The 25,252-nt window shown below is 48.7% G+C and overlaps 1 protein-coding gene across 1 annotated transcript in view; it reads left to right on the top strand.

Moving 5' to 3' along the window:
- The window catches only part of LOC144754095 (E3 ubiquitin-protein ligase TRIM39-like), a 210,877-nt gene that overhangs the window by 5,976 nt on the left and 179,649 nt on the right, over positions 1-25,252 (top strand). Inside the window, exon 2 of the mRNA XM_078641662.1 lies at positions 2,742-2,837. Within this exon, the coding sequence (XP_078497788.1) occupies positions 2,742-2,837 (96 nt within the window). The remainder of the gene's footprint in view (positions 1-2,741; positions 2,838-25,252) is intronic.

The raw sequence follows: 25,252 nt of genomic DNA, 5'->3' as shown, positions 1-25,252 counted from the left end.
GATCCTGCCTGGGGTTGGTGCCTGCACTCTTCCTGTGTCTGTTCTCTGTCGCAGACCCTGCCTGGGGGTTTGCAGCCTGCACTCTTCCTGTGCCTGTCACAGACTGTGATTTCTTTGGTTGTCTGTTCTCTCCACAGACCCTGCATGGGGTCGGCACCTGCATGGGATAAGGTCAAGAGATGGTTCATCAGTCACGAGGGTGTATGTTATGTTATATCCATTTATTAAAGCTCAATGAATCACATCTGGAGGTGCATCTTGGCGCTCGACCTGCACATAACTTGCACCTAATCAGTGAAACAATCAGGTTTGCAACAGTTTTTTTAATTTAGCAAAATCCGAGCTGCAGCAGCGATAGAATGGAAGCTGATTCCAGGCAGCCGCATTGTGCACCACCTGTAGGTTGGACAGAAGGGTATCATTGCTGCCATAAGCAAAGCCTTGCTGGTATCCAGACAGCTTTTCACCAAAGCCCAGACCAAATGTTTCCTCGCCGGAGGTGGAAGTCGGGGAGAAACTTTCCTCAGAAGCTGCATGGAAGCCAAGCATGTTCATCTTGCAGTGGCTATGTGCCTTTTCAGAGACACTTCCTGGTCTATTTTAATGAGGTTTCTTGCAGATTGCCGTGGGCAGGGGACTGACCCCAGCTCAGGAGGCCACCAGTCAGGAGACCAGAGATGCTGGGCTTTGCCAAACAGCAGGACCTGCGTCTCCTCTCGTTCAACTGAAGACGGTTCTTAGACATCCCCGCTGCAACATTCCTCATACGATCCCGAAATGGTCATATGGCTCCGTCAGTGTCCTGTCCCAGGGAGATGATCAGCTGGGTGTGGTCGGTATAAGAAATGCCTTCAAAAGCAGACGCTTTCGCGATCTGAGCCAAAGGAGCGACATAGATGTTAAACAGCGTCGGGCTCAGTGAGGAGCCCCGCGGATGGAACCCGGCGAGATTTAAGAGTCCCAGTGGGGCTTAAGGGGCACAGTTGTGCCAGGCCTACTTTTCACAGCTGCACCGCAAGAGTGTGGGCAGCTGCAACTAAGGGACATCGTATTTGCTTAATGAGGAGGAGGGGGTGAGACAACCCCCCCCCACACACACACACACTCTTCCCCCCCCTACCCCCCCCCCGGGGGAATTGTGCAAATTGTCTTCGCTGCAGTGGCAGCCAAAGGCCCGGTGGAAGGTCCCATGTAGAGCCCTGACATTTGGGACAAAGAGCATTTGGGCCCCACAGAAGGCCAGTTGGCCAGGGGTCATTTTGGGTACCTGTGTATACCAGTAGGGCACATGGCCCTAAAGGAATGCGTAACAAGTTTATGCTGAGGGTGATGTATGCACCTGGGGAGTGTTACTACGGTGCACTCCTAATTGTGATGTATACATAATTTGTGTTTTATGTCTGATGTGATGCAGACATACAGAGTTTATGTTGCTAGTGATAATGCGGAGTACAGTATTTTTACCAGTAGTTACTGGTTGTGTTATTTTTACTGTGCTTTGTGATGGTTCTGACAGTGGCCCGATTGGCCCTGTCATGTATATAATCCCCTGTAAATTATTACCTGGTGCCAGGTGGCACAGTGTATATGTGTGATTATGATTCTAATGTGTTTTGGATAATACAAAGGCTATTTTTATATAAACTTGTGTGGAGTTTCTTTTGTGGTGTGCCTAGTGCGTTGCTGCTGTGTGTGTGTGTTGCGCAAACGCTTTACACATTGCCTCTGGGATAAGCCTGACGGCTCGTGCCAAGCTACCAAGGTGGTGAGTAGGGGTTATCTTAAAGCGTGTAACTCCCTTGCGCTGACTAGAGTGGTGGTTTCTGCCTGGCTTAGGCACAAGCCCTACTCCACTTTTTGATAACATTGGCATGTTACCCAGCTTTACTTTTCTTCCGCATGTTGGACTTGCGTGCACTCGCGTTAACGCTACCTTTTGGGCTCACATTTCATCACTGTTTTCTTAAACCCAGCCAGTCACGTACCCGGCACCTCGGTTCTGATTCCGGCACCTTGGTTCTTGTTTCTAATTTTGCACTTCGCTTCACCTCACTTTTTCACGGGCACATTCTCTTTTCGTAATCAGCACTGCATGGTACTCAATACGAAGGACATTTCCTCAAACACATCTCGTTTTCTTTTCTTCATTGACAGAACATTTATCCCCTGGAAGAAGGCAGTAATGCCGAAATGCATTGGGATTTATAAGAGTGCATTTGCGAACATTGAAAGACTTTTTTGAAGTAATGATTTTCTTGTGAATATAACAAGATGAATGAAATAAATAAAAACAAGCATTGGTAAAACACCCGATATTTATTGTGGATCTTGGTGAAACCTTTATACAAGGACTAGCGAGGAGCCCGGGGGACACTTCTTGTTGTAAAATATGTCATAATGTCACAAGGACAGCATTTGTTTTGTAAAGTAGTGCAAGTCTAAATCTTTCCATGCAGTTCGGCTTAAAGTGAGCACAGTGTCTTTCTAGGCAAGAACAGGACCAAAGAAGTGACACCGTTGTCTGTGTCCTTGTCTGTGATACTTGGCGCTGGTGCTCACAATCCTGATATGTGCGACTAGTTCTTACAATCTGCATATGTGTGGCTGGTACTTACAATATTAATGTATGACTGGTATATACAGTCCGGGCACGTGTGGCAGATACTGTAGTGACTCTTTTTTTGTAAGTAAGACCACCCTTTACAAATATACACTTATTTCTTGGAATCTCATCTCTGCAGGTGAAACTTCAAGAGTGGCTGCGTCATCTGAAGAAAGATCAAGAATATATTCTGGAGTCTAAAGTCAAGGAAGAGGAAACATATAAAACAATGAGGGTGAGAGGCTGCTGTGAGTGCTGTGTCTCTGTGTGCCTGTATATGTCTGTGCACATTTGTTTGTGGTGACACACAGAGGCTGATGAGTCACCCTACAGACTGGGTCATGATCCCCACCGAATAAATATACTGACCGGAGTCACGGTGCTTGGATATTGGGACTGAAATCAGCCAAGTGATTGTCCTAAACTAAATAAAAACAAAAATTACTCTTCTGACCTTAAGGTAGTACTTACAAACTGGCGTGTGTTTAGTGTATGTGCACAGATATCGCATTAGCTGGCTGTGAGTATATACCAGTGTTTGTGTTTGTGCGCGCGCACGTATGTGTGCGTGCATATTCATGCTTAGGTGTACGTGTTTAATTATGTATTCATGAATGGATGGCCCTGGAGTTATTCATGGGAGAGCATGCATATCTACTCATCTCTGTGTTTGAGTGTTTTTGTGGGCATAAACGAGTGTTTCTGTGTGTCTTCGTATGCATGTATATATTTTGAGCCATAGAGTATCCAGATGCATGAGCTCATATCTGTACATGTGTGTTTGAGTGTTTTATATGCTTCAGTCTGGATTTATTGGCTGTGGGTTTGTACTTGCATATGTGAATGCCTGTCTAGGGGTTTGCTTTTCGCATAATCTGGTGGTATTTGTGAGTGGGCAAAAACATGGCATCTGTATGTGTGTGCGTCTGTGAGCTTGTGTGTGCATAGGTCTAGAGTTATACATCAGTCTAAGTGTTTGCGTCTGTGAGCTTGTGTGTGCTTAGGTCTGGAGTTATACATCAGTCTGCATGTGTGTGCGTCTGTGACCTTGTGTGTGCATAGGTCCGGAGGTATACATCAGTCTACATGTGTGTGCGTCTGTGAGCTTGTGTGTGCATAGGTCTGGAGTTATACATCAGTCTGTAAGTGTGTGCGTCTGTGAGCTTGTGTGTGCGTAGGTCTGGATATATACAGCAGTCTGTATGTGTGTGCGTCTGTGAGCTTGTGTGTGCGTAGGTCTGGAGTTATACATCAGTCTGTATTTGTGTGTGTCTGTGAGCTTGTGTGTGCATAGGTCCGGAGTTATACATCAGTCTGTATGTGTGCGCGTCTGTGAGCTTGTGTGTGCTTAGGTCTGGAGTTATACATCAGTCTGCATGTGTGTGCGTCTGTGAGCTTGTGTGTGCATAGGTCCGGAGGTATACATCAGTCTGTATGTGTGCGCGTCTGTGAGCTTGTGTGTGCTTAGGTCTGGAGTTATACATCGGTCTGCATGTCTGTGCGTCTGTGAGCTTGTGTGTGCATAGGTCTGGAGTTATACATCAATCTGCATGTGTGTGCGTCTGTGACCTTGTGTGTGCATAGGTCCGGAGTTATACATCAGTCTGCATGTGTGTGCGTTTATGAGCTTGTATGTGCATAGGTCTGGAGTTATACATCAATCTGCATGTGTGTGCGTCTGTGACCTTGTGTGTGCATAGGTCCGGAGTTATACATCAGTCTACATGTGTGTGCGTCTGTGAGCTTGTGTGTGCATAGGTCTGGAGTTATACATCAGTCTGTAAGTGTGCGTCTGTGAGCTTGTGTGTGCGTAGGTCTGGAGTTATACATCAGTCTGTAAGTGTTTGCGTCTGTGAGCTTGTGTGTGCATAGGTCTGGAGTTATACATCAGTCTGTATTTGTGTGTGTCTGTGAGCTTGTGTGTGCGTAGGTCTGGATATATACAGCAGTCTGTATGTGTGTGCGGCTGTGAGCTTGTGTGTGCGTAGGTCTGGAGTTATACATCAGTCTAAGTGTTTGCGTCTGTGAGCTTGTGTGTGCTTAGGTCTGGAGTTATACATCAGTCTGCATGTGTGTGCGTCTGTGACCTTGTGTGTGCATAGGTCCGGAGGTATACATCAGTCTACATGTGTGTGCGTCTGTGAGCTTGTGTGTGCATAGGTCTGGAGTTATACATCAGTCTGTAAGTGTGTGCGTCTGTGAGCTTGTATGTGCATAGGTCTGGAGTTATAAATCAGTCTGTAAGTGTTTGCGTCTGTGAGCTTGTATGTGCATAGGTCTGGAGTTATACATCAATCTGCATGTGTGTGCGTCTGTGAGCTTGTTTGTGCATAGGTCCGGAGGTATACATCAGTCTGTATGTGTGCGCGTCTGTGAGCTTGTGTGTGGTTAGGTCTGGAGTTATACATCAGTCTGCATGTGTGTGCGTCTGTGAGCTTGTGTGTGCATAGGTCTGGAGTTATACATCAATCTGTAAGTGTGTGTGTCTGTGAGCTTGTATGTGCATAGGTCTGGAGTTATACATCAGTCTGTATGTGTGCGCATCTGTGAGCTTGTGTGTGCATAGGTCCGGAGGTATACATCAGTCTGCATGTGTGTGCGTCTGTGAGCTTGTGTGTGCATAGGTCCGGAGGTATACATCAGTCTACATGTGTGTGCGTCTGTGACCTTGTGTGTGCATAGGTCCGGAGGTATACATCAGTCTACATGTGTGTGCGTCTGTGAGCTTCTGTGTGCATAGGTCTGGAGTTATACATCAGTCTGTAAGTGTGTGCGTCTGTGACCTTGTATGTGCATAGGTCTGGAGTTATATATCAGTCTGTAAGTGTTTGCGTCTGTGAGCTTGTATGTGCATAGGTCTGGAGTTATACATCAATCTGCATGTGTGTGCGTCTGTGACCTTGTGTGTGCATAGGTCCGGAGTTATACATCAGTCTACATGTGTGTGCGTCTGTGAGCTTGTGTGTGCATAGGTTTGGAGTTATACATCAGTCTGTAAGTGTGTGTGTCTGTGAGCTTTTGTGTGCATAGGTCTGGAGTTATACATCAGTCTGTATGTGTGTGCGTCTGTGAGCTTGTGTGTGCATAGGTCTGGAGTTATACATCAGTCTGTATGTGTGTGCGTCTGTGAGCTTGTGTGTGCATAGGTCTGGAGTTATACATCAGTCTGTATGTGTGCGCGTCTGTGAGCTTGTGTGTGCTTAGGTCTGGAGTTATACATCAGTCTGCATGTGTGTGCATCTGTGAGCTTGTGTGTGCTTAGGTCTGGAGTTATACATCAGTCTGCATGTGTGTGCATCTGTGAGCTTGTATGTGCATAGGTCTGGAGTTATACATCAATCTGTAAGTGTGTTTGTCTGTGAGCTTGTCTATGCTTAGGTCTGGAGTTATACATCAGTCTGTATGTGTGTGCGTCTGTGAGCTTGTGTGTGCATAGGTCTGGAGTTATACATCAGTGAGATTACATACGTTATCACTCGCAATTAGCCGCTTTATATTAAAGGCCGAAGTCGGGTAAGCCTACCCCCCCTCAGATTTTAAACGTCGTAGGATTGAGTAGGAAAAGCGTGCCCAGCCTCCCTGCCAGATACATTTTAGTATTAAAGATTTGACTGTCGAAGGAAATCCCTATTGAGTTCTGTAGGTAGGGCCTGGAACAGGTAGAGGAGTTTAGGAAGAATGGGCATTTTGACTACGTGGACGCCGCCGAGCCATGAAATAAAAAGAGGTTTCCATCTGGCAAGATCGTCTCGGAGTTTGCAGAGGGCGGATGGGAAATTAGCTTGAAAAAGCCCATCCACCCGCAGTGTGTAGTAAATTACTCAAGGAATGCTCCAGAGGAATTATAAATGAAGCATTTATTTAGCTTAGAAGAAGCACAGTGACAGGGAGCAATGACAGAGACCAACTGTCAAATCACAGCGTTCTCAGACAAAGCCTGGAACCATGAAGCATGCAAGGTTCCAACTACAGGTGCCTGGGAGGCACAACACAGAGAATACTACATTATCCTCTTTTCTATATAATGAAAACGAATGAAAAATAGATAGTTGAGAGAAAGAAAAGAAAAGAAACATGAGCAAGAAGGAAATGAGAAAGAAGAAAAAGATAAAAGTGAAAAGACACAGCTGAGAGCAGAGAAGAATACAATAAGGTTACAGTACAATTATCTGAACCTGGCAGGAATCCTACAAACTCTGAGACTCCTGCGAGGCTCTGACACAAAAGTTGCATCAACATCAGCATTAACATTACCGTTTCCCTTTTTACTAACAGAACTGGGTAACACATCATCTCTACCAACCCTCACAACTTTACAAATGTTCCACCAATCCTTGTTGTTCACACGCACAGCATTCCCACAAACCTTGTCGACCACTAGTGGTTCAGAAAATTTGCTCCTTCCCTTGGTGACATGAACAGAGTTCTTGATGCGAATGACATCTCCAGCAGAAATATTATGAGGCACAGATCTTTTTCTCTCATCAAAATAAATCTTTTGTTTCCTCTGAGCTGTCGAAATATTGTCCCTCACAAAACCATCAATGCCATCCATCACATTCATCTTCACCCACTTAGACATCCAACCTGGACACATTTTTGTAGAAGGTTTCCTTCCCCTTAAAAGTTCGAAAGGAGAAACTCCAGTGGAAGAATGCGCAGTAGTGCGGTAAAACCATAGCATGGAACGTACAGCATTCTCAACAACACACTTGCTGGCGATGGCCCACTGCACACAATTATTGAGCACGCGATTCATCCTTTCCACAAGGCCATTGGCCTGAGGATGATACAAAGAACTCTTCTTATGACCAACACCACCCTGTTTAAGAAAACACTCAAATTCAGAACTGACAAACTGCGCACCATTGTCCGTCATGACCACTGAAGGGAAACCCTCTCTCAAGAAAATATCCTTTAAAAAAAGAATGACATTAGCAGAGGAAGGTTCCTTGACAAATCGAATCTCCGGCCACTTGGAGTAATAATCAATGGCTACAATGGCAAAGCGAGAAGAAGAAGTTAGAAGATAGAAAGGGCCAACTAAATCAACTCCAATCTTTTCCCACGCTCTCTCCGGAAGCTGAATAGGCTCCAAAGGGGGTGTCCTTACCTTGTGACTTTTGTCGGAAGATTTGCAAATGACACAATTATCAATCAAAGTATCGACACAAACATCCATTTGTGGCCACCAGAACACGTCCCTCAACCTACGCTTTGTAAAAGTTTTTCCCAAATGACCTTCATGTGCACCCTCAACAAGACGTTTCCTCAAGCTCCCAGGAGGAATGAGTCTGCCACATCGCAAGAGAATGCCATCCTCAACAGTAAGCTCGTCAGCAACCTTAACATAGGTCTGGAAATCTCCAGAAACATTCTTCTCCTTGGGCCAACCAGATTTCAAGTAATTAGCAACCTGAACAAGAACCTCATCTTTTAACAACTCCTCCTTCCACTCAACTTCATTGATGGCACACATTCCTTCAAGATCTGCCGCAGCAACAAAACAGTCCTCTAGGTCATCCTCCTTTTCAAATTCAGAGTCATTCTCAGTTATGGGGAAACGTGAAAAATAATCCGCCCTGACATTCTTCGAACCGGGAAGATACACAATGTCGAAGTCATACTGTAGTAGTTTAGTGGACAACCTAGCAATTCTAGGAGTATGTTCTTTGATTTTCTCCCCAGACAAAGAAACAAAGGCAGTTTCCCCAGATATTGGAGGGAACGGGATGTCCATCGGAGCGAGGTGTGTTGTTGTAGCTCCCCTACCTCATTCTCTGGGATGGTTAGATTGAGTATATATGATTTGTTCAGATTAATTTTGAAACCCGCTACTGCCTCAAATCGCGCCAGTTCTGTCTGGAGTTTGGGGAGAGAGCAGGTTGGCTCGGTGAAGGACAGGAGCACATTGTCCGCAAATAGCGAGATTTTATGGCTTTCTCCACTAAAGGGGATCCCCTTGATCTCTGGTGCATTCCGTATAGCCATGGCCAATGGCTCAATGCTGAGGGCAAACAATAAGGGGGATAGCGGGCATCCCTGGCGGGTTCCTCTGGTGTGGGGGAAGGGGGGTGAGACTATCCCATTCACCTGTACTCTAGAGCGTGGCTGTGCATAGTTAGCCCTAAGCATAGTTAAAAAGACATCCGTGAAGTCGAAGTGGGTTAGTGTTTTAAAAACGAAGGGCCAATCCACTCTGTCAAAGGCCTTCTCGGCGTCCAGGCCCACGAGTACCGCTGGTATTTTCCGTTTGGTGGCCTTCTCTATCAGGTGTACTATGTGTCTGGTATTATCATGGGTCTGGCGGCTTTTAATGAATCTGGATTGATCAGGGTGGATTAGATTTGGCATAAGGTCGTTTAATCGGGCCGCCAGGATAGGCGAGTACATTTTCACGTCTAGGTTTAACAGAGCTATGGGGCGGTATGAGGAGCACAGTTGTGGATTTTTCCTTAGCTTGGGGATTACCGAGATAAGTGCGGAGGGGCTATGCCTTTCGTGGCCATTATGTTAAAAAGGCGTGTGAGATGGGGCAAAATATTTGGGGCGAACATTTAATAAAAAATTTCTGTAAGCCCGTCCGACCCAGGAGGTTTGTGTATTTTGAGGGACTTTATGACAGTAGCTATTTATTCAGAGGTAATGGGCGCTGTTAGGTTATCATTCTGTTCTTGGAATACTCGGGGAAGTTGTAATGTTGGAAGGTAACCCTCTTGCAGCTCTGGGTCTCTTGGTTCGCCCTGGTATAAAGCTTTATAGAAGGATCCAAAAGTATCAGCCTTTTCGGCATCTTTGTGGGTCAATACGCCCTCCTTAAATTGGTATTCCCCCTATATATTCTCGTTCGAACTTCTCTTTTAATTGCCTGGCCAAATGTTTACCTATCTTGTTACCTTGGGAGTAAGACATTTGACGAAGTTTTGCGAGAGTGAATTCTGCTCTGTTGTTGTAAATGGCTTTTAGTTTCCCCCGTATGGCCGTGAGAGCGCGTAGAGATGCCCTGGTGGATTTAGCTCTATGCTGGTTTTCGGCTAATCCTAGTTCAGATTCTAGATCTACCCGTTCCTTGGCTCTCTGCTTGTTCAGGGAGGAGTTGAGGGTGAGCATTTCGCCCGGAACACTGCATTGAAGGCATCCCAGTTATTAAAATCCGTGGTGTCCTCGGGTATATTTAAATTTAAAAAGTCGGTGATGGATTCTCGTAGTGCAGTACAAAACACCCTGTCCCGAGTGAGGGAGGTCGGGAGGTACCATTTGGGTGTTGTGGGTGTGATGTGGGTCCAGGACAGACAAATATAGATTTAACAGTGGTCCGATATGGAGAGAGGAAATATCTTAGCCTCCCTTAGGGCCCCAGCAAGTTTTGGCTGATGAAGATGTAATCGAGCCTCCAATAGGTGTGGTGTACATGGGAATAAAACGTGTAGTCTCTTGTTAGTGGGTAGAGGTTGAGCCACGCGTCTAAAAAGCCCATGTCTTGGAATTGTTGTTTAGTGTCCACCGAGAAGGAAGTGGAGTCCTCTCTGTGTGAGTGAGTGCTATCTAAATCCGTTTGCCACGTCAAGATGACGTCGCTTAGTAATATCGTTTTCCCTTCTGCAAAGTCTCGAATTTTACCTAATATTTTATTTATTACAAAGGGTGTCTGCCCTGTGTTAGGGGCATAAGCTGCAATAAATGTGCATAGAATGCCCTGTAGGGAGCCCTTGACCATAACTAGTCTCCCGTCTTTGTCTGTCGGAGTGTCGCTAGGTTGGAATTTCGTGGAGCTGTGAAAGAGGAGGGCAACTCCCCGATGTTTAGTCAGTGCGGAGGAACGATAAATCAGTGGGCAGTGTTTGTGGCAAAGTCGTTTGTCCTCTGCTCGGGCCAAATTGGTTTCCTGGAGAGTGACTAAATCAAGGTGATGATCTGTAAGGTATTTCCAGATCTTCTGTCTTTTTTTAGGGGAATTGAGAACTTTCACATTCCAGGAGCCTACTGTGAGTACCATTGGGCCTTGGTTACCATCCCCTCCTTCCTTCTGGTTCTATGGTGTTGGCACGTGGGCCTAACTGTTCCTGGCCAGCAACATGTATGTCTCTTATAGAATAAATAGATAATGAGTCTCCTGCATGAGGCCTGTGTCCTTGGGTCATAATGAAAAAGCCGCCACCAATCCCAGAACCCACCCCCTCCCACTCCAAAAAATAAAAGAAAACCCAACATTACCAACAGGAACTGGTTACACAACAAGGGAAATGTCCCAATTTGGATTCAGGTGTCCTCGGTGTGTATGAGGGGGTGACAGTAGGACCGAGGTCCCCGTCTGCACCCGTTTCGAACGTTGCATATAACATCGGTCATCGAGGGTATACAACCTTTACAACGCAACTTTTACCACGACCTACCATTACCACGCATTTTTTACAACGCAGGATCCATTACAACGCATACCATTACCACGCATGTATTTACAACGCAGGTACTTTTACAACGCATACCATTACAACGTAAGTATTGGTAAGTATATTATTTTATTAAAAATATTATTTGGGTTTTTTGGTAAAGGGGTATTTTTAGGGTTCAGGGTCAGTTTTGGGTTTTTGGGTAAAGGGGTATTTTTAGGGTTCAGGGTCAGTTTTGGGTTTTTGGGTAAAGGGGTATTTTTAGGGTTCAGGGTCAGTTTTGGGTTTTTGGGTGAAGGGGTATTTTTAGGGTTCAGGGTCAGTTTTGGGTTTTTGGGTAAAGGGGTATTTTTAGGGTTCAGGGTCAGTTTTGGGTTTTTGGGTAAAAGGGGTATTTTTTGGGTTCAGGGTCAGTTTGGGTTTTTTGGGTAAAGGGGTACAGGGTAAAAATTAAATATAATTAAATTTAAATTACATTAAATTAAATTGATTAAATTAAATTAATTAAATTAAATTACATTATATTAATTTTAATTAAAATAAATATTTAAAAATATTATATACTTACCAATACTTACGTTGTAATTGTATGCGTTGTAAAGGTATATGCGTTGTAAATACATGCGTGGTAATGGTATGCGTTGTAATGGATCCTGCGTTGTAAAAAATGCGTGGTAATGGTAGGCGTGGTAAAAGTATGCGTTGTAACGTCATACATCCGTCATCGAGTGTTGCTTTCAAAGGTCGGCAAGACTAGTGCGGGTTGCCACAGCCCCAAGTCGGTTTGTGGAGGTCTGCATGCCACAGTAGTTCTTTAGGCTGGAGTCTGAAAGTCTGTTATGACTGAACTGAGGTTTCTCTGGAACGCATGAAGCAGATGGGTCAGCCCCTAGTAAGGGATCGCGGTGTGAGACTACTGTTGATCGGAGGCATAGTGAGGCTATTGCGACATCCCTGGTGATCAACAGTTTGAGTTCGTCTCACGTTGCCCCACCTTATACTTATAGTCTACCTCTGGGAGTGGTCAAGAGCGAAGGGGTCATCGTTTGCCACCTGATCATGCTCCGTAGCGCAGGCATCAGCGCGGCTTGGTTTAGGAAAGTCTCATCTGCGGTTTCTCCGGGAGCCAGTAGACCATTGGTATGCCGGAGGGCTGTTCCTCGACGAGTCCTGCGATTTACTCTGGGTGGATTTAAGAGTTTCAGAGGAAAGTCCCTAAAGGTCCAACCCTTCTTGCAAGTCTGTGATGTGGCACTGTTTATTGTTGAACTCGAAGGAAAGAGCAAATGGATATGTCCATCTCTATCTAATGTTTTCATCTCGCATTTTCAACGTGATTGGTCTGAGCATCTGCCTCCTGGTTAGCGTGGCCGGCGCCATGTCCTGGAAGACGGTGTAGGGGTGATTCTGAAAAGAGATTGTTCCTTTTTTCCTGGCGGCTAGCAGGACAACTTCCTTTGTTTTATAGGAGTGGAATTTGGCGAGAATATAGCGTGGTTGCTTCCTATCTCTGGTCGCCAAGCTGCCAACCCGGTGTACTCTGTCTAGCTTTGTTTTGATGGACTGCGGGCAGAGGATGTATATTCTCCCTCCGTGCCCTGTTCTCAAGGTCCTCTGCTTTTAATTGCTAAGGTGGAGATGGTCTTGGAGGGAGCGTATGTCTTCTCGCATACTGGCGGCGTGCCCATCTAAGTCTTGGATTTGTGCTTCCAGATCGACCACTCTTGTGCCCACTGAGTCCACGTCTTGTTGGAGGGAGGCGAGTCGACCAGTGAGGTCCGTTTTCAGTTGTTCAATCGAGGCCTTGAGATCCTGAGCCAGTTCGTTCCGGAGTTCCGTCTTAATATCTTAGTGTGGTCAGAAGATCAGTTTTAGTGAGAGCCATGGCGTTTGGACACTTGCTCCGCTCCGATGGCAAGTGTTTATACAACGGTGCGAAGACGTCAGACACTCTATTTGTTGCCTTGCTCGTCCCCTTCTCTGGCAGCATACAGGCAGGTCTGGGGAAGTTGTGTCCAGTGATTAAGGGAAATCTCCTTTCGGGTGCCCCTATTCACAGGTAAGTCACCATTGTAGGGTCAGGCATGGCGTGCACTCAGATCTGTGTCGGTGCCTTTTTGCTTTCGCCTACCAAGAGTAAGGTGCTCAGGGGTCAGATCGTCTTGATAGCCCCCATCCAGACCTTCTCATTCCCCACACACATGGAGGGCCCGAAACTGCAGCGTGGCTCCGTGGGACTCTGCTGTAGCAGTGTGTTCAATGAAGGATTGTCCCCTCTACTGGCTTCCTGGAAGTCGCGTAGGCAGTAATCTTCACTGTTATGCACGTCAGGTATTATGTCCTGCTCACGTCTGTCGCATGATCATCTCCCAGCCTCAGCAATGCGTTGTTGGTCGAGCACAGGTGGGCGCCTTTTCTGATGAGCGCCAGCGAGTTCCAACAGGGTGCTCCCTTTCGTGTTAGAGTCTTTGCTGTGGAGGGGCCCTGCAGTCGTTTTCTGGTCAAGTGGGGTGCAGCGTCTTGGGTGCTATATCATTACAGCATAGAGCAAGGCTTCGGGCCAAGAGCCGCGATGAGTCCTGTATGGATGTCTATGTTCAAAGTCCGGCCGCCATGTTAGCGTCGTGGTGTTCCTTTATCGCGATGACTCCGTAGGCACCTCACCGGGCCTCTGGGGCTCCCATCCCCCTCGAGGAGTCGGGCGCCATCTTAGTAAGCGCTGGGGATCCGATACAGGACTGAACCACTGGGCTGGAATCACGTTGGCAGGGAATTAAGTCACTCAAATTGCACCCCACAGTATCAGCTTGCCATTGGTGTGCTTCTCGACCGGGGAGCTGTTGAATAACTGCACATATTTGTGCCAGAACTGAGCGCGGACCGGGAGCCGAGATGAATTACGTCTGTCTGGCCATCTTGCCGGGCCATGCCCCCGGCAGTACTCATTCATCATGCTGGGCTTCTCTCCTTGACAGGCAGTACTTTCATCATGCTGGACTACTCTCCTTGACTGGCAGTACTCTTTCTCTGGATGTTTCTCATGCCGGGGATCTGCTGGGCTTATCTCCTTGACACTCAGTACTCTTTCTCTGGATGTTTCTCATGCCGAGGATATGCAGGGCTTCCCTCCTGGACAGGCAGTACTCTTTCCTCATGCTGGGCTTCTCTCCGTGACAGGCAGTACTTTCATCATCTGACGCTCTCCTTCCCTCTCTCACCGGCAAGCTCCTAGGTGCTAGGCAGGTCCTCGGCTCTTCCTGAAAGTGATGCAGGCTCCCAGGTGCTAGGCAGTTCCTCAGCTCTTTCTGAAAGTGATGCAGGCTCCTAGGGGCTAGGCAGGTCCTCAGCTCTTCCTGAAAGTGATGCAGGCTCCTAGGGGCTAGGCAGGTCCTCAGCTCTTCCTGAAAGTGATGCAGGCTCCCAGGTGCTAGGCAGGTCCTCAGCTCTTCCTGAAAGTGATGCAGGCTCCCAGGTGCTAGGCAGGTCCTCAGCTCTTCCTGAAAGTGATGCAGGCTCCCAGGTGCTAGGCAGGTCCTTAGCGCTTCCTGAAAGTGATGCAGGCTCCTAGGGGCTAGGCAGGTCATCAGCTCTTCCTGAAAGTGATGCAGGCTCCTGGGTGCTAGGCAGGTCATCAGCTCTTCCTGAAAGTGATGCAGGCTCCCAGGTGCTAGGCAGGTCCTTAGCGCTTCCTGAAAGTGATGCAGGCTCCTAGGGGCTAGGCAGGTCATCAGCTCTTCCTGAAAGTGATGCAGGCTCCCAGGTGCTAGGCAGGTCATCAGCTCTTCCTGAAAGTGATGCAGGCTCCCAGGTGCTAGGCAGGTCCTCAGCTCTTCCTGAAGGTGATGCAGGCTCCTGGGTGCTAGGCAGTTCCTCAGCTCTTTCTGAAAGTGATGCAGGCTCCTAGGGGCTAGGCAGGTCCTCAGCTCTTCCTGAAAGTGATGCAGGCTCCTGGGTGCTAGGCAGGTCCTTAGCGCTTCCTGAAAGTGATGCAGGCTCCTGGGTGCTAGGCAGGTCCTTAGCGCTTCCTGAAGGTGATGCAGGCTCCCAGGTGCTAGGCAGGTCCTCAGCTCTTCCTGAAAGTGATGCAGGCTCCTAGGTGCTAGGCAGGTCATCAGCTCTTCCTGAAAGTGATGCAGGCTCCTGGGTGCTAGGCAGGTCCTTAGCGCTTCCTGAAAGTGATGCAGGCTCCTAGAGGCTAGGCAGGTCATCAGCTCTTCCTGAAAGTGATGCAGGCTCCTAGGGGCTAGGCAGGTCCTCAGCTCTTCCTGAAAGTGATGCAGGCTCCTAGGTGCTAGGCAGGTCCTTGGCTCTTCCTGAAAGTGATGCAGGCTCCTGGGTGCTAGGCAGGTCCTTGGCTCTTCCTGAAAGTGATGCAGGCTCCCAGGTGCTAGGCAGTTCCTCAGCTCTTCCTGAAAGTGATGCAGGCTCCCAGGTGCTAGGCAGGTCCTCAGCTCTTCCTGAAGGTGATGCAGGCTCCTGGGTGCTAGGCAGGTCCTCAGCTCTTCCTGAAAGTGATGCAGGCTCCTGGGTGCTAGGCAGGTCCTCAGCTCTTCCTGAAAGTGATGCAGGCTCCCAGGTGCTAGGCAGATCCTCAGCTCTTCCTGAAAGTGATGCAGGCTCCCAGGTGCTAGGCAAGTCCTCGGCTCTTCCTGAAAGTGATGCAGGCTCCTAGGGGCTAGGCAGGTCCTCAGCTCTTCCTGAAAGTGATGCAGGCTCCTAGGTGCTAGGCAGGTCCTTGGCTCTTCCTGAAAGTGATGCAGGCTCCTGGGTGCTAGGCAGGTCCTTGGCTCTTCCTGAAAGTGATGCAGGCTCCCAGGTGCTAGGCAGTTCCTCAGCTCTTCCTGAAAGTGATGCAGGCTCCCAGGTGCTAGGCAGGTCCTCAGCTCTTCCTGAAGGTGATGCAGGCTCCTGGGTGCTAGGCAGGTCCTCAGCTCTTCCTGAAAGTGATGCAGGCTCCTGGGTGCTAGGCAGGTCCTCAGCTCTTCCTGAAAGTGATGCAGGCTCCCAGGTGCTAGGCAGATCCTCAGCTCTTCCTGAAAGTGATGCAGGCTCCCAGGTGCTAGGCAGGTCCTCAGCTCTTCCTGAAAGTGATGCAGGCTCCCAGGTGCTAGGCAGGTCCTCAGCTCTTCCTGAAAGTGATGCAGGCTCCTAGCTGCTAGGCAGGCCCTCAGCTCTTCCTGAAGGTGATGCAGGCTCCCAGGTGCTAGGCAGGCCCTCAGCTCTTCCTGAAGGTGATGCAGGCTCCCAGGTGCTAGGCAGGCCCTCAGCTCTTCCTGAAGGTGATGCAGGCTCCTGGGGGCTAGGCAGGTCCTCAGCTCTTTCTGAAAGTGATGCAGGCTCCTAGGGGCTAGGCAGGTCCTCAGCTCTTCCTGAAAGTGATGCAGGCTCCCAGGTGCTAGGCAAGTCCTCATCTCTTCCTGAAAGTGATGCAGGCTCCTAGCTGCTAGGCAGGTCCTCCGCTCTTCCTGAAGGTGATGCAGGCTCCTGGGTGCTAGGCAGGTCCTCAGCTCTTTCTGAAAGTGATGCAGGCTCCCAGGTGCTAGGCAGGTCCTCAGCTCTTCCTGAAGGTGATGCAGGCTCCTAGGGGCTAGGCAGGTCCTCAGCTCTTCCTGAAAGTGATGCAGGCTCCTAGCTGCTAGGCAGGTCCTCAGCTCTTCCTGAAAGTGATGCAGGCTCCTGGGTGCTAGGCAGGTCCTCAGCTCTTCCTGAAGGTGATGCAGGCTCCCAGGTGCTAGGCAGTTTCTCAGCTCTTCCTGAAAGTGATGCAGGCTCCTAGCTGCTAGGCAGGTCCTCCGCTCTTCCTGAAGGTGATGCAGGCTCCTGGGTGCTAGGCAGGTCCTCAGCTCTTCCTGAAGGTGATGCAGGCTCCTAGGGGCTAGGCAGGTCCTCAGCTCTTCCTGAAAGTGATGCAGGCTCCCAGGTGCTAGACAAGTCTTCAGCTCTTCCTGAAAGTGATGCAGGCTCCTAGCTGCTAGGCAGGTCCTCCGCTCTTCCTGAAGGTGATGCAGGCTCCTGGGTGCTAGGCAGGTCCTCAGCTCTTCCTGAAGGTGATGCAGGCTCCTAGGGGCTAGGCAGGTCCTCAGCTCTTCCTGAAGGTGATGCAGGCTCCTAGGTGCAAGGCAGGTCCTCAGCTCTTCCTGAAAGTGATGCAGGCTCCTGGGTGCTAGGCAGGTCCTCAGCTCTTCCTGAAAGTGATGCAGGCTCCTGGGTGCTAGGCAAGTCCTCGGCTCTTCCTGAAAGTGATGCAGACTTCAGGTGCTTTTCCCTCAGCTCTGAGTGACGGTCTATTACGCAGACACAGGCCCTAGTCACACGGCGATCCGAGTACCGTACAAAGCACTCCCGTCCTTGGTCAAGATGATCTAGAAAGCGGGTGATTTGAGTCCTACTTTATTGTACTCATCTTGCAGACGGGGATGCAGATCCGCTCTCTAAGGCTTTGGAAGTGGTTTTTGTTGATTCTCTTTCGAATGTAATGTTCAAGCTGTCTCTAAGACACTGTCTTTGTGCAAGGTGATGACACTCACAGGGACAGCAAGGATGCTGGTGTCAAGTAGGAGTTTCCAAAACAGAGTCACAATGAAGTGTGAGATCTCTGCCCCTGGCTGTCATCGGCCTTCCTGAAGCAGCAATGAAGGACAAAAGGGCAGATCCTGCTAAAATAATTCCTGTCCTGACACCAGTCACCATTACTAACAGGCAGTGCACAGGAAGAACTAATCAGCAGCCCTTTGCTAACAAGACTTAAACTTCAATCTCAAGGGTAGCCCGGTCTCGGTCCTCACTCACTTTAGTGTCTGTATCTCCACCCTCAAGCCACAGGAATGCAGTCAATACACTTCCATGGTCTTGGAAAGCTCTATCCACCATCCATCTTGTGCCAGAGGGATACAAAATGGAAGCCGCTGGCCCCACTACTCAGACTCTCACTAAACACAGATCCTGTTACCACACTTGTGCTGCACATCCATTGTACACACGTGCACTGGGCATGCACACGGAAGGTTATTACATGGTTCTGGAGCTCACAGCACTCTCATCGGACACAGGAAAGAGGTCAGGTCCTAACTAATGATCCACAAATCTTGGTACGCTGCCACAACCACTTTAGGTGGCTGACTTGGGAAGTAGTGTGGCATGATTACACGGCCACACACGGTCAGGATACCAGTTTCACATACAGTCAGGCACTCGCTGCGGGCATACATGCCTGTTTATATCATTTTGAAGACATTTCCGCCCTAACATACCCCATCGTACAGATCACTGAGTACCTACTGTGGGCTTTTCCTGCTGCAGGACATTAATTATCCAACCACACTCTGGGACCTAGATGGTAGATTTTTCACATTGCCAACAGATCCCTGAAACTAGGAACCCTGTCCTGACGAAGACTGCTACAGGGGTCCACAAAGGGTAGAAACACTGTGTCTACGACTTGACTGAGAACTATGGTTGTCATTGGCAGTTGCCCCTTACCCTATTGCAGGACATTATTTACCCTGTCCCTCTCTAGGATGCAGATTGTGAACAGGTCCTGAAGCTAGGAACCCTGTCCTGACGAAGACCCTTATAGGTCCACAGAGGGTAGAAACAACAAGGAAGTGGACTATGAATTCAAAATTGACCATGAAAGGGAATTCCTTTAAATCAACAGTGAAGCATATAATTGATATGCCCATCCCCCATCTCCGATATCACAAATGACCTTTCCTTCCTCTTGAGCGGGCTAAAGGTGCCTGCATTATATCAAACTCACAGAATTTTAAATAATCTTGGTGATGAGGTATACGTTTCTCAATTTAATAACATACCTTTTTTTTTTTAAAGCCTTTTATATAGCGCTGGCTAGACCCGGAGGTATCAGAGAGCTTTACATGTGCATCAGATCATAGTTATAGGTTACATCATAACAAAGGTAACATAGTTCTTAGAGCATGGCCACATAGTTACTGGTAAGGTCGAGATAAACAATAAGCTCAAATACGTAAGGGGAAAAGCAGGCAAGGTGAGAGATTCAGGGGAGGGGGTGTTGGAGCAGGGGAAGTAGACCGATAATGAAGGCGGGAAAGAGGAGGGTAGGGTGAGAGACACAGCGTGGGAAGAGATGGGGAAGGGTGACGGGTACACAAACCGGTAGACGAGTCAAGGCAAACATCCAAAGTCCAGTAAGCTGTGATCCCAGGGGAAGTGGTATCACTTCCCTATCTCTGTTGCGAGAGGCTCCCTTTACGCAGTGGACTCTCTCAGAGAGGTCTCTGAGACTCCAAGGCCTACATACTGGATCCTTCCCCAGAAAGGGGAGAGGGAGTGCTTTGGAAAGGGGTGCCATACCATACCTCAAGTGTGAGTGGCTCCCTTGGCGCAGTGGACTCACTCAGCGGGTTCGCTGAGACTCCAGAGTATAAATATTGGATCTTATCCCAACAAGGGGAGAGGGAGTGCTTAGTCAAAGGGCACAAAGGACAGGGGGTAGGCAGAGTAGCAGGCAAGGTGAGAGAGTTCGGGGGAGAGGGGATAGGAGCTATGGACGAGACAATGAGGAGAGACGAAAAGAAGTCTGTCTAAAGACCGACTGGGTAGGTGACGACCAAGGAGGGAATCGACGGCCTATCTCCCCTATAGCTAAACTAAGTTGCTCCATCGGGTTTCAGACAAAATAGTTCAGTCTCAATACATTAAGAGAGGAGGGAAGGAGAGACATAAATAGAGGGCGGATGCGGTAGGAGACTGCAGGAGAGACGAAAGGAAGTGCAACAATGTGGTTCAACAATATATAGGAAAAGATTAAACAAGAAAACATATCAAACAGTCAGCAATACATTAGGGGAGGAGAGAGAGGAGCGAGAAAGTAGTGGGGGGGAGGGGAGGAGGGAAAGTGAGGTTGGCTAGACCCAAAGGTATCAGAGCACTATACATGAGGATCAACAATGTATCAGACAAGATCAACAATTACACAATACATCAAAAATAATAGGCAATACATTAGGAGAGGAGAGAAAGGAGAGAGAAGAGCATTGGAGGGGGCGGGGTAGGTGGGAAACGGAGGAAAGAGAGAAAAGACAACAAGGAGAGACAAGAGGAAGTCTGTCTAAAGACCGACTGGGTAGGTGACGACCAAGGAGGGAATCCCCGGTCCATCTCCCCTATAGCTAAGCCATGTAGCTCCATCGGGCATCAGACAAAATAGTTCAGTCTCAATACTAAGAGAGAGGGGGGAAGGAGAGACTTAAATGGAGGGAGGATGTGGGAAGATACGACGGGAGAGATGCAAGGAAGTCTGGCTAAAAACCGACTGGGTAGGTGACGTCCAAGGAGGGAAATCCCCGACCTGTCTCCCCTATAGCTAAACTAGGTAGCTCCATCGGGCATCAGAACAAAATAGCTAGATCTCAATTGACGAGGGAAAATTCGTAGATAAACAGGGTGGGAGCCAGGACAGGTGAGGGCAGAGGTCATTAGCAGGAAAGTGGAGAAGAGGGGAGCGGGGAGGGGTATCGGACGGACGGGCCACACAGGCGCACACGGGTAGATTGAGGATCGCCATAAATCAGGAGGAAGAAGAGGGCAGGTCAAATGAACAATGCTCCCGAAAATCCCTAAAACCTTTTTACAAAGAGTTAGTGGATGGCTAGGCGAAAGAGGTTTCCCAAAAGCACAGTTGTTAACCATTTCATTTGAACACTTTTCACCTTCTGTTTCACAAGCCATTAAAAACATGGGGCCTCATTTACGCCGCACCAGTGGCATAAAAAATGCGCCTTGTTGCGCCATATTTACAAAGTGATGCATCTAGGTAGATGCGTCACTTTGTAAACCCCTGCGCCACATTATACCTGCTTCAGGTATAATGTATGCAAGGGGGGCGTATTGACGCAAGGAGAGGTCGTAGAAGTGACGCAGTGAAATCTGTGAGATTTCACTGCGCCACTTTTAGGACGCCGTTGCGTCAAAATCTTGCTCCTGCCTCACAGCAGGCGTAAGACTGCCCATGTCTGCCCATGTGAAAGGATGCATTGCTGGAGTTGCGTCACTTTTGTGACACACTCCAGCAATGCATTTCTAATCAGAGATAGGGAGGAGGAATTGGTGTCCAATCCGTTCCCCAAATCAGATACGCAAATCAAATCAATTACAATTCTGAATGCAACATATATGCCAATGATATTACAAACTTAGCAAAATAGGCTGCGTATTAGATTTGTCATGGTGCACTCCTTTAAGTATCTCTTAAACAATTAATGCATATGTGTTGTTTCCTTGGAGACTATGACTGATCGGTGATTCTTCGGAAATTGAATTAAGGCTACTTCATTGGCAATACCTGTATACTAGTGCACAGCACAGGAGCAGAACCCTCTACCTGTATGCTAGTGACACATACAGGAGCACAACACTCTACCTATATACTAATGACAGAGCATAGGAGCAGCACTAGAGCACAACCCCCTACCTGTATACTAGTGATGCAGCATAGGAATGCAACCCCCTACCTGTATACTAGTGACAGAGCATACGAGCAGCACAAGAGCACAACCCCCTACCTGTATACTAGTGATACAGTATAGGGGTGCAACCCCCTACCTGTATACTAGTGACACATCACAAGAGCTCAACCCCCTACCTATATACTAGTGACACATCACAGGAGCGCACCCCAATACCTGAATACTAGTGACACATCACAAGAGCTCAACCCCCTACCTGTATACTAGTGATACAGCATAGGGGTGCAACCCCCTACCTGTATACTAGTGACACATCACAAGAGCTCAACCCCCTACCTATATACTAGTGACACATCACAAGAGCTCAACCCCCTACCTATATACTAGTGACACATCACAAGAGCTCAACCCCCTACCTATATACTAGTGACACATCACAAGAGCTCAACCCCCTACCTATATACTAGTGACACATCACAGGAGCGCACCCCAATACCTGAATACTAGTGACACATCCCAAGAGCTCAACCCCCTACCTATATACTAGTGACAGAGCATAGGAGCAGCACAACAGCACAACCCTCTAACTATATTATTATTATTATTATTATTATTATTATTATTATTATTATTATTATTATTATTATTATTATTATTATGATTTATAGAGTGCATGGTTACCCGAAGGCTTCCCAGCGTTAAGCACGAACACAGAGAAGCGACAAAGGAGGAGGTTAGTCGCACTCATTAAACAACTAGGTTTTTAGTTTCTTCCTGAAGGTGGACTCTGATGCTGTGAATCTTAACTCCCTAGAAAGAGAGTTCCATAACTTGGGCGCAATGTGGGAAAAGGCCCCCCCCCTTACCCCCCCCCCCCGCCATCTGGCCCTTTTTATTCTGGTACTGTTTAACATTCTCTCAGAGCCTGACTTTAGGGTTCTTTTAGGGAGGTTTAGGCCTCCTAGATTTCTAATCTTGCTGGGCCCTGTGTTGTTTATGGCTCTGTGTGAGGCAAAGTACTTTAAACTTGATTCTCGCCTCAATTGGGAGCCAATGTGGTTGTCTGCGATGATTCTTAACTGATTCCTTCATTGGGATCTGACACAGAAATCTAGTCGCTACATTCTGGACAAGATGTAACTTATTGACGACACACTTAGGAACGCCCAAAAGGAGCGCGTTACCATAGTCCAGGCAGGACGTGACCAGGGAGTGTATTACCATGTTCCTTAGCTGTAGGGGAATTAGGTCAAAGATTTTCCTGAGCAATCTTAACCGCCATGTTTCATCAGCGTATGAGATTGCTGAGATGCCACATCCTTGAATTATGTCCACCAGCGGGCGCATATAGACATTAAATAACGTGGGGTAAGCGATGAGCCCTGTGGCACCCCGCACGTGAGTGGCTTACTATCAGAGAAGAGGCTGCCTTCCATAACCTGGAACGACCTCCCCTCCAGGAAGGACCCCAACCAGTTCAGGGCATTCCCTTGAATACCGATTTCCCGAAGTCTGTTAGTCAGTAAGCCACAGTCGACAGTATCGAAGGCCGAGCTTGGGTCTAGGAGCAGTATTGCAGCTGCTCCTCCTTGATCCAGGGTCATTTTTAGTTCTTCAGATACCACTAACAGGGCGTATTCCGTGCTGTGCTGGGGACGGATCCCATCTGTGTGGGGTGTAACCGAAGATGATCTTCCAGGAATTGTGACCGCATTCTGTAAACATGTTTCTGTAGTAGGGGATCTCTGTGTATAGTCATAATCTAGTGAATAGTCCCGCCCATGTGCGCGGACCCCGGAGCAATCAAAAATAATCTCTTAAGTTGTCAAGAAATGCAGACCTGCACCGACACTTAAGAGAGAATTTAAAGACAGATAATGCAGCCTATATCCAAGGCTACACTGTCCAGTACTTCAACTAGAAATTCCACCAAAAATCCACAAACAGCACAGCCTATCCAGATTTCTCCCCAGAGAAAAACTTTCCTTTACCAGCAAAAGCCTCTGGAATGATAGAGAGAAAGGAGTGGACAGACAAGCCCCATAGGCTGCCATTATGTGGTTCAGAACAGGATACTGTGCCTTTAAGAGAACCTTCCAGAACTCTCTCAGTATCCCAGAATGCACAGCAGGTCCCTTTTACTTTCAGTTCTTTTTTTCGGCTCCTGCAAGCAGGACCCTGGAGCTTTGAGCTCTCCCTTTCAAGGGTTTATTTAGAGAATTTTTTCACTTTTCAAGTGTTTGAGTGCTTTAATTTGAAGTACTTTGCTGTTTTCTTCCTTTTGTGTGTACTTGAGCACTCTTTTATTTGTCAAAATGCCTGCTTTGTTTGACAAATGCCCAGAGTGTTCAAGGAAGTAATCCAAGTCGGACCCACACGAGGTGTGCATCCTCTGCCTTCCCTCATCTCATGTCCCGGAGGAGTGTGACATTTGCCAGTCCTTCTCCAGCAGGACCCTGAGGGATAGGATCAAGATCAGGCTCCAAGACCTGGAAGATAGAAGACTGAAGGCACAAGGTGGGTCTGGGCATATACCATCTGCCCCTGCTGAGGCCTCTGCGGGGCTCCCCAGGGGCAGGAAGACCAGCAAGCGTCCCTGTTCTCCGTCGGCGTAGATAGCACCGACGACGGCGTCGAGAGGGATGACAGCAGTCTGTTCCCTGTCTCCCCAGGGCTCTGGGTTGAAGCGGCGTCGACGCTCGGCGTCGAGGGATCTAACTAGACCGCCGTCGAGATCACCGGTGACGGTGTCTTCGTTGTCGCCGTCAGCGTCGTCATCGAGTCCTCTACGTCAAGAGGATGCCCGGCATCGGCGCTCGCCGTCGAGGCGACACCGCCGTTCGCCGTCGGCGAGGAAGAGGAGATCGGCGTCTAGGGGATCCTCGGCGTCGAGGAGGACGTCGAAGTCTCACAGAAGGCATTCACCATTGGGGAGAAGGCGTTCGCCGTCGAGGAGGCATTCGCCGTCGAGAGACCGACGGTCGCCGTCGAGGAGGAGACGTTCGGGGTCCAGGCGAGACTCAACGTCGAGACGATGGCGTCATTCGACGTCGAGACAACGTTCTTCGATGCCGAAGAAGCGCAGAAGGAGTTCTGGCGCCAGGGGTCGTTCTGGATCCATTGGGGCTCGCAGGCGGCGTTCGCTGATAGGAGACTCTGCCTCTCTATCGCCTCCGCCTAGGAAGAAGAGGGTGTCACCGGGCTCGGTGTACTCTGAGGTATATACACCTCCTAAGCCGAGGTCGCCTCCCCCCCAACCTCCCTAGCCCAAGGAACCTCCTCCGCGGACTCCCACTCCGCCTCTGCTTCCACCACCGCCTCCTGCTCCTCATTTTCATCCTCTGCTTCCACCTAGTGGACCCCATGCGGTTCCGCCGAGGACGGTTTGCTGCCACGGTATCCGATGCCCCCTAAGGGGACTCCTCAGCCGAGGCCCCCGGTCAGGCCGCAGTCTCCGGCTCCTTTGAGGCCTGTGGGGCGTCCAAAGCCCAGGAGATCGCGCTCTCGCTCCGGAGGGTGAGATAGAGGAGTCATCGCCGGTTGTCGACTAGATCGAGGCGACGCCACAGGAGGCGCAGATCACGATCCCGCACGGACTCTTCTGGAACTGGGAACTACTCGCCGACTTTGTCGGAATCCCCTGGGACGAGGGTGTTGCCTATAGACAACATTGTCTCCTTCCAAGATGTTCTGCTGAGGGTGGCGGCTAAGTTGGGCGTCACGGTAACCGTGCCCACGCCGTCCGTGATTTTTGAGACGCTACATAAGAAGCACCTGTCTCGTCTGTCCGTTGCTGCCTCTAGTACCGGGAC

This window comes from Lissotriton helveticus, chromosome 5_1, assembly GCF_964261635.1.
Source record: "Lissotriton helveticus chromosome 5_1, aLisHel1.1, whole genome shotgun sequence".
NCBI classification, from domain to species: domain Eukaryota; kingdom Metazoa; phylum Chordata; class Amphibia; order Caudata; family Salamandridae; genus Lissotriton; species Lissotriton helveticus.
This window is presented reverse-complemented; position numbering and strand designations above follow the sequence as displayed.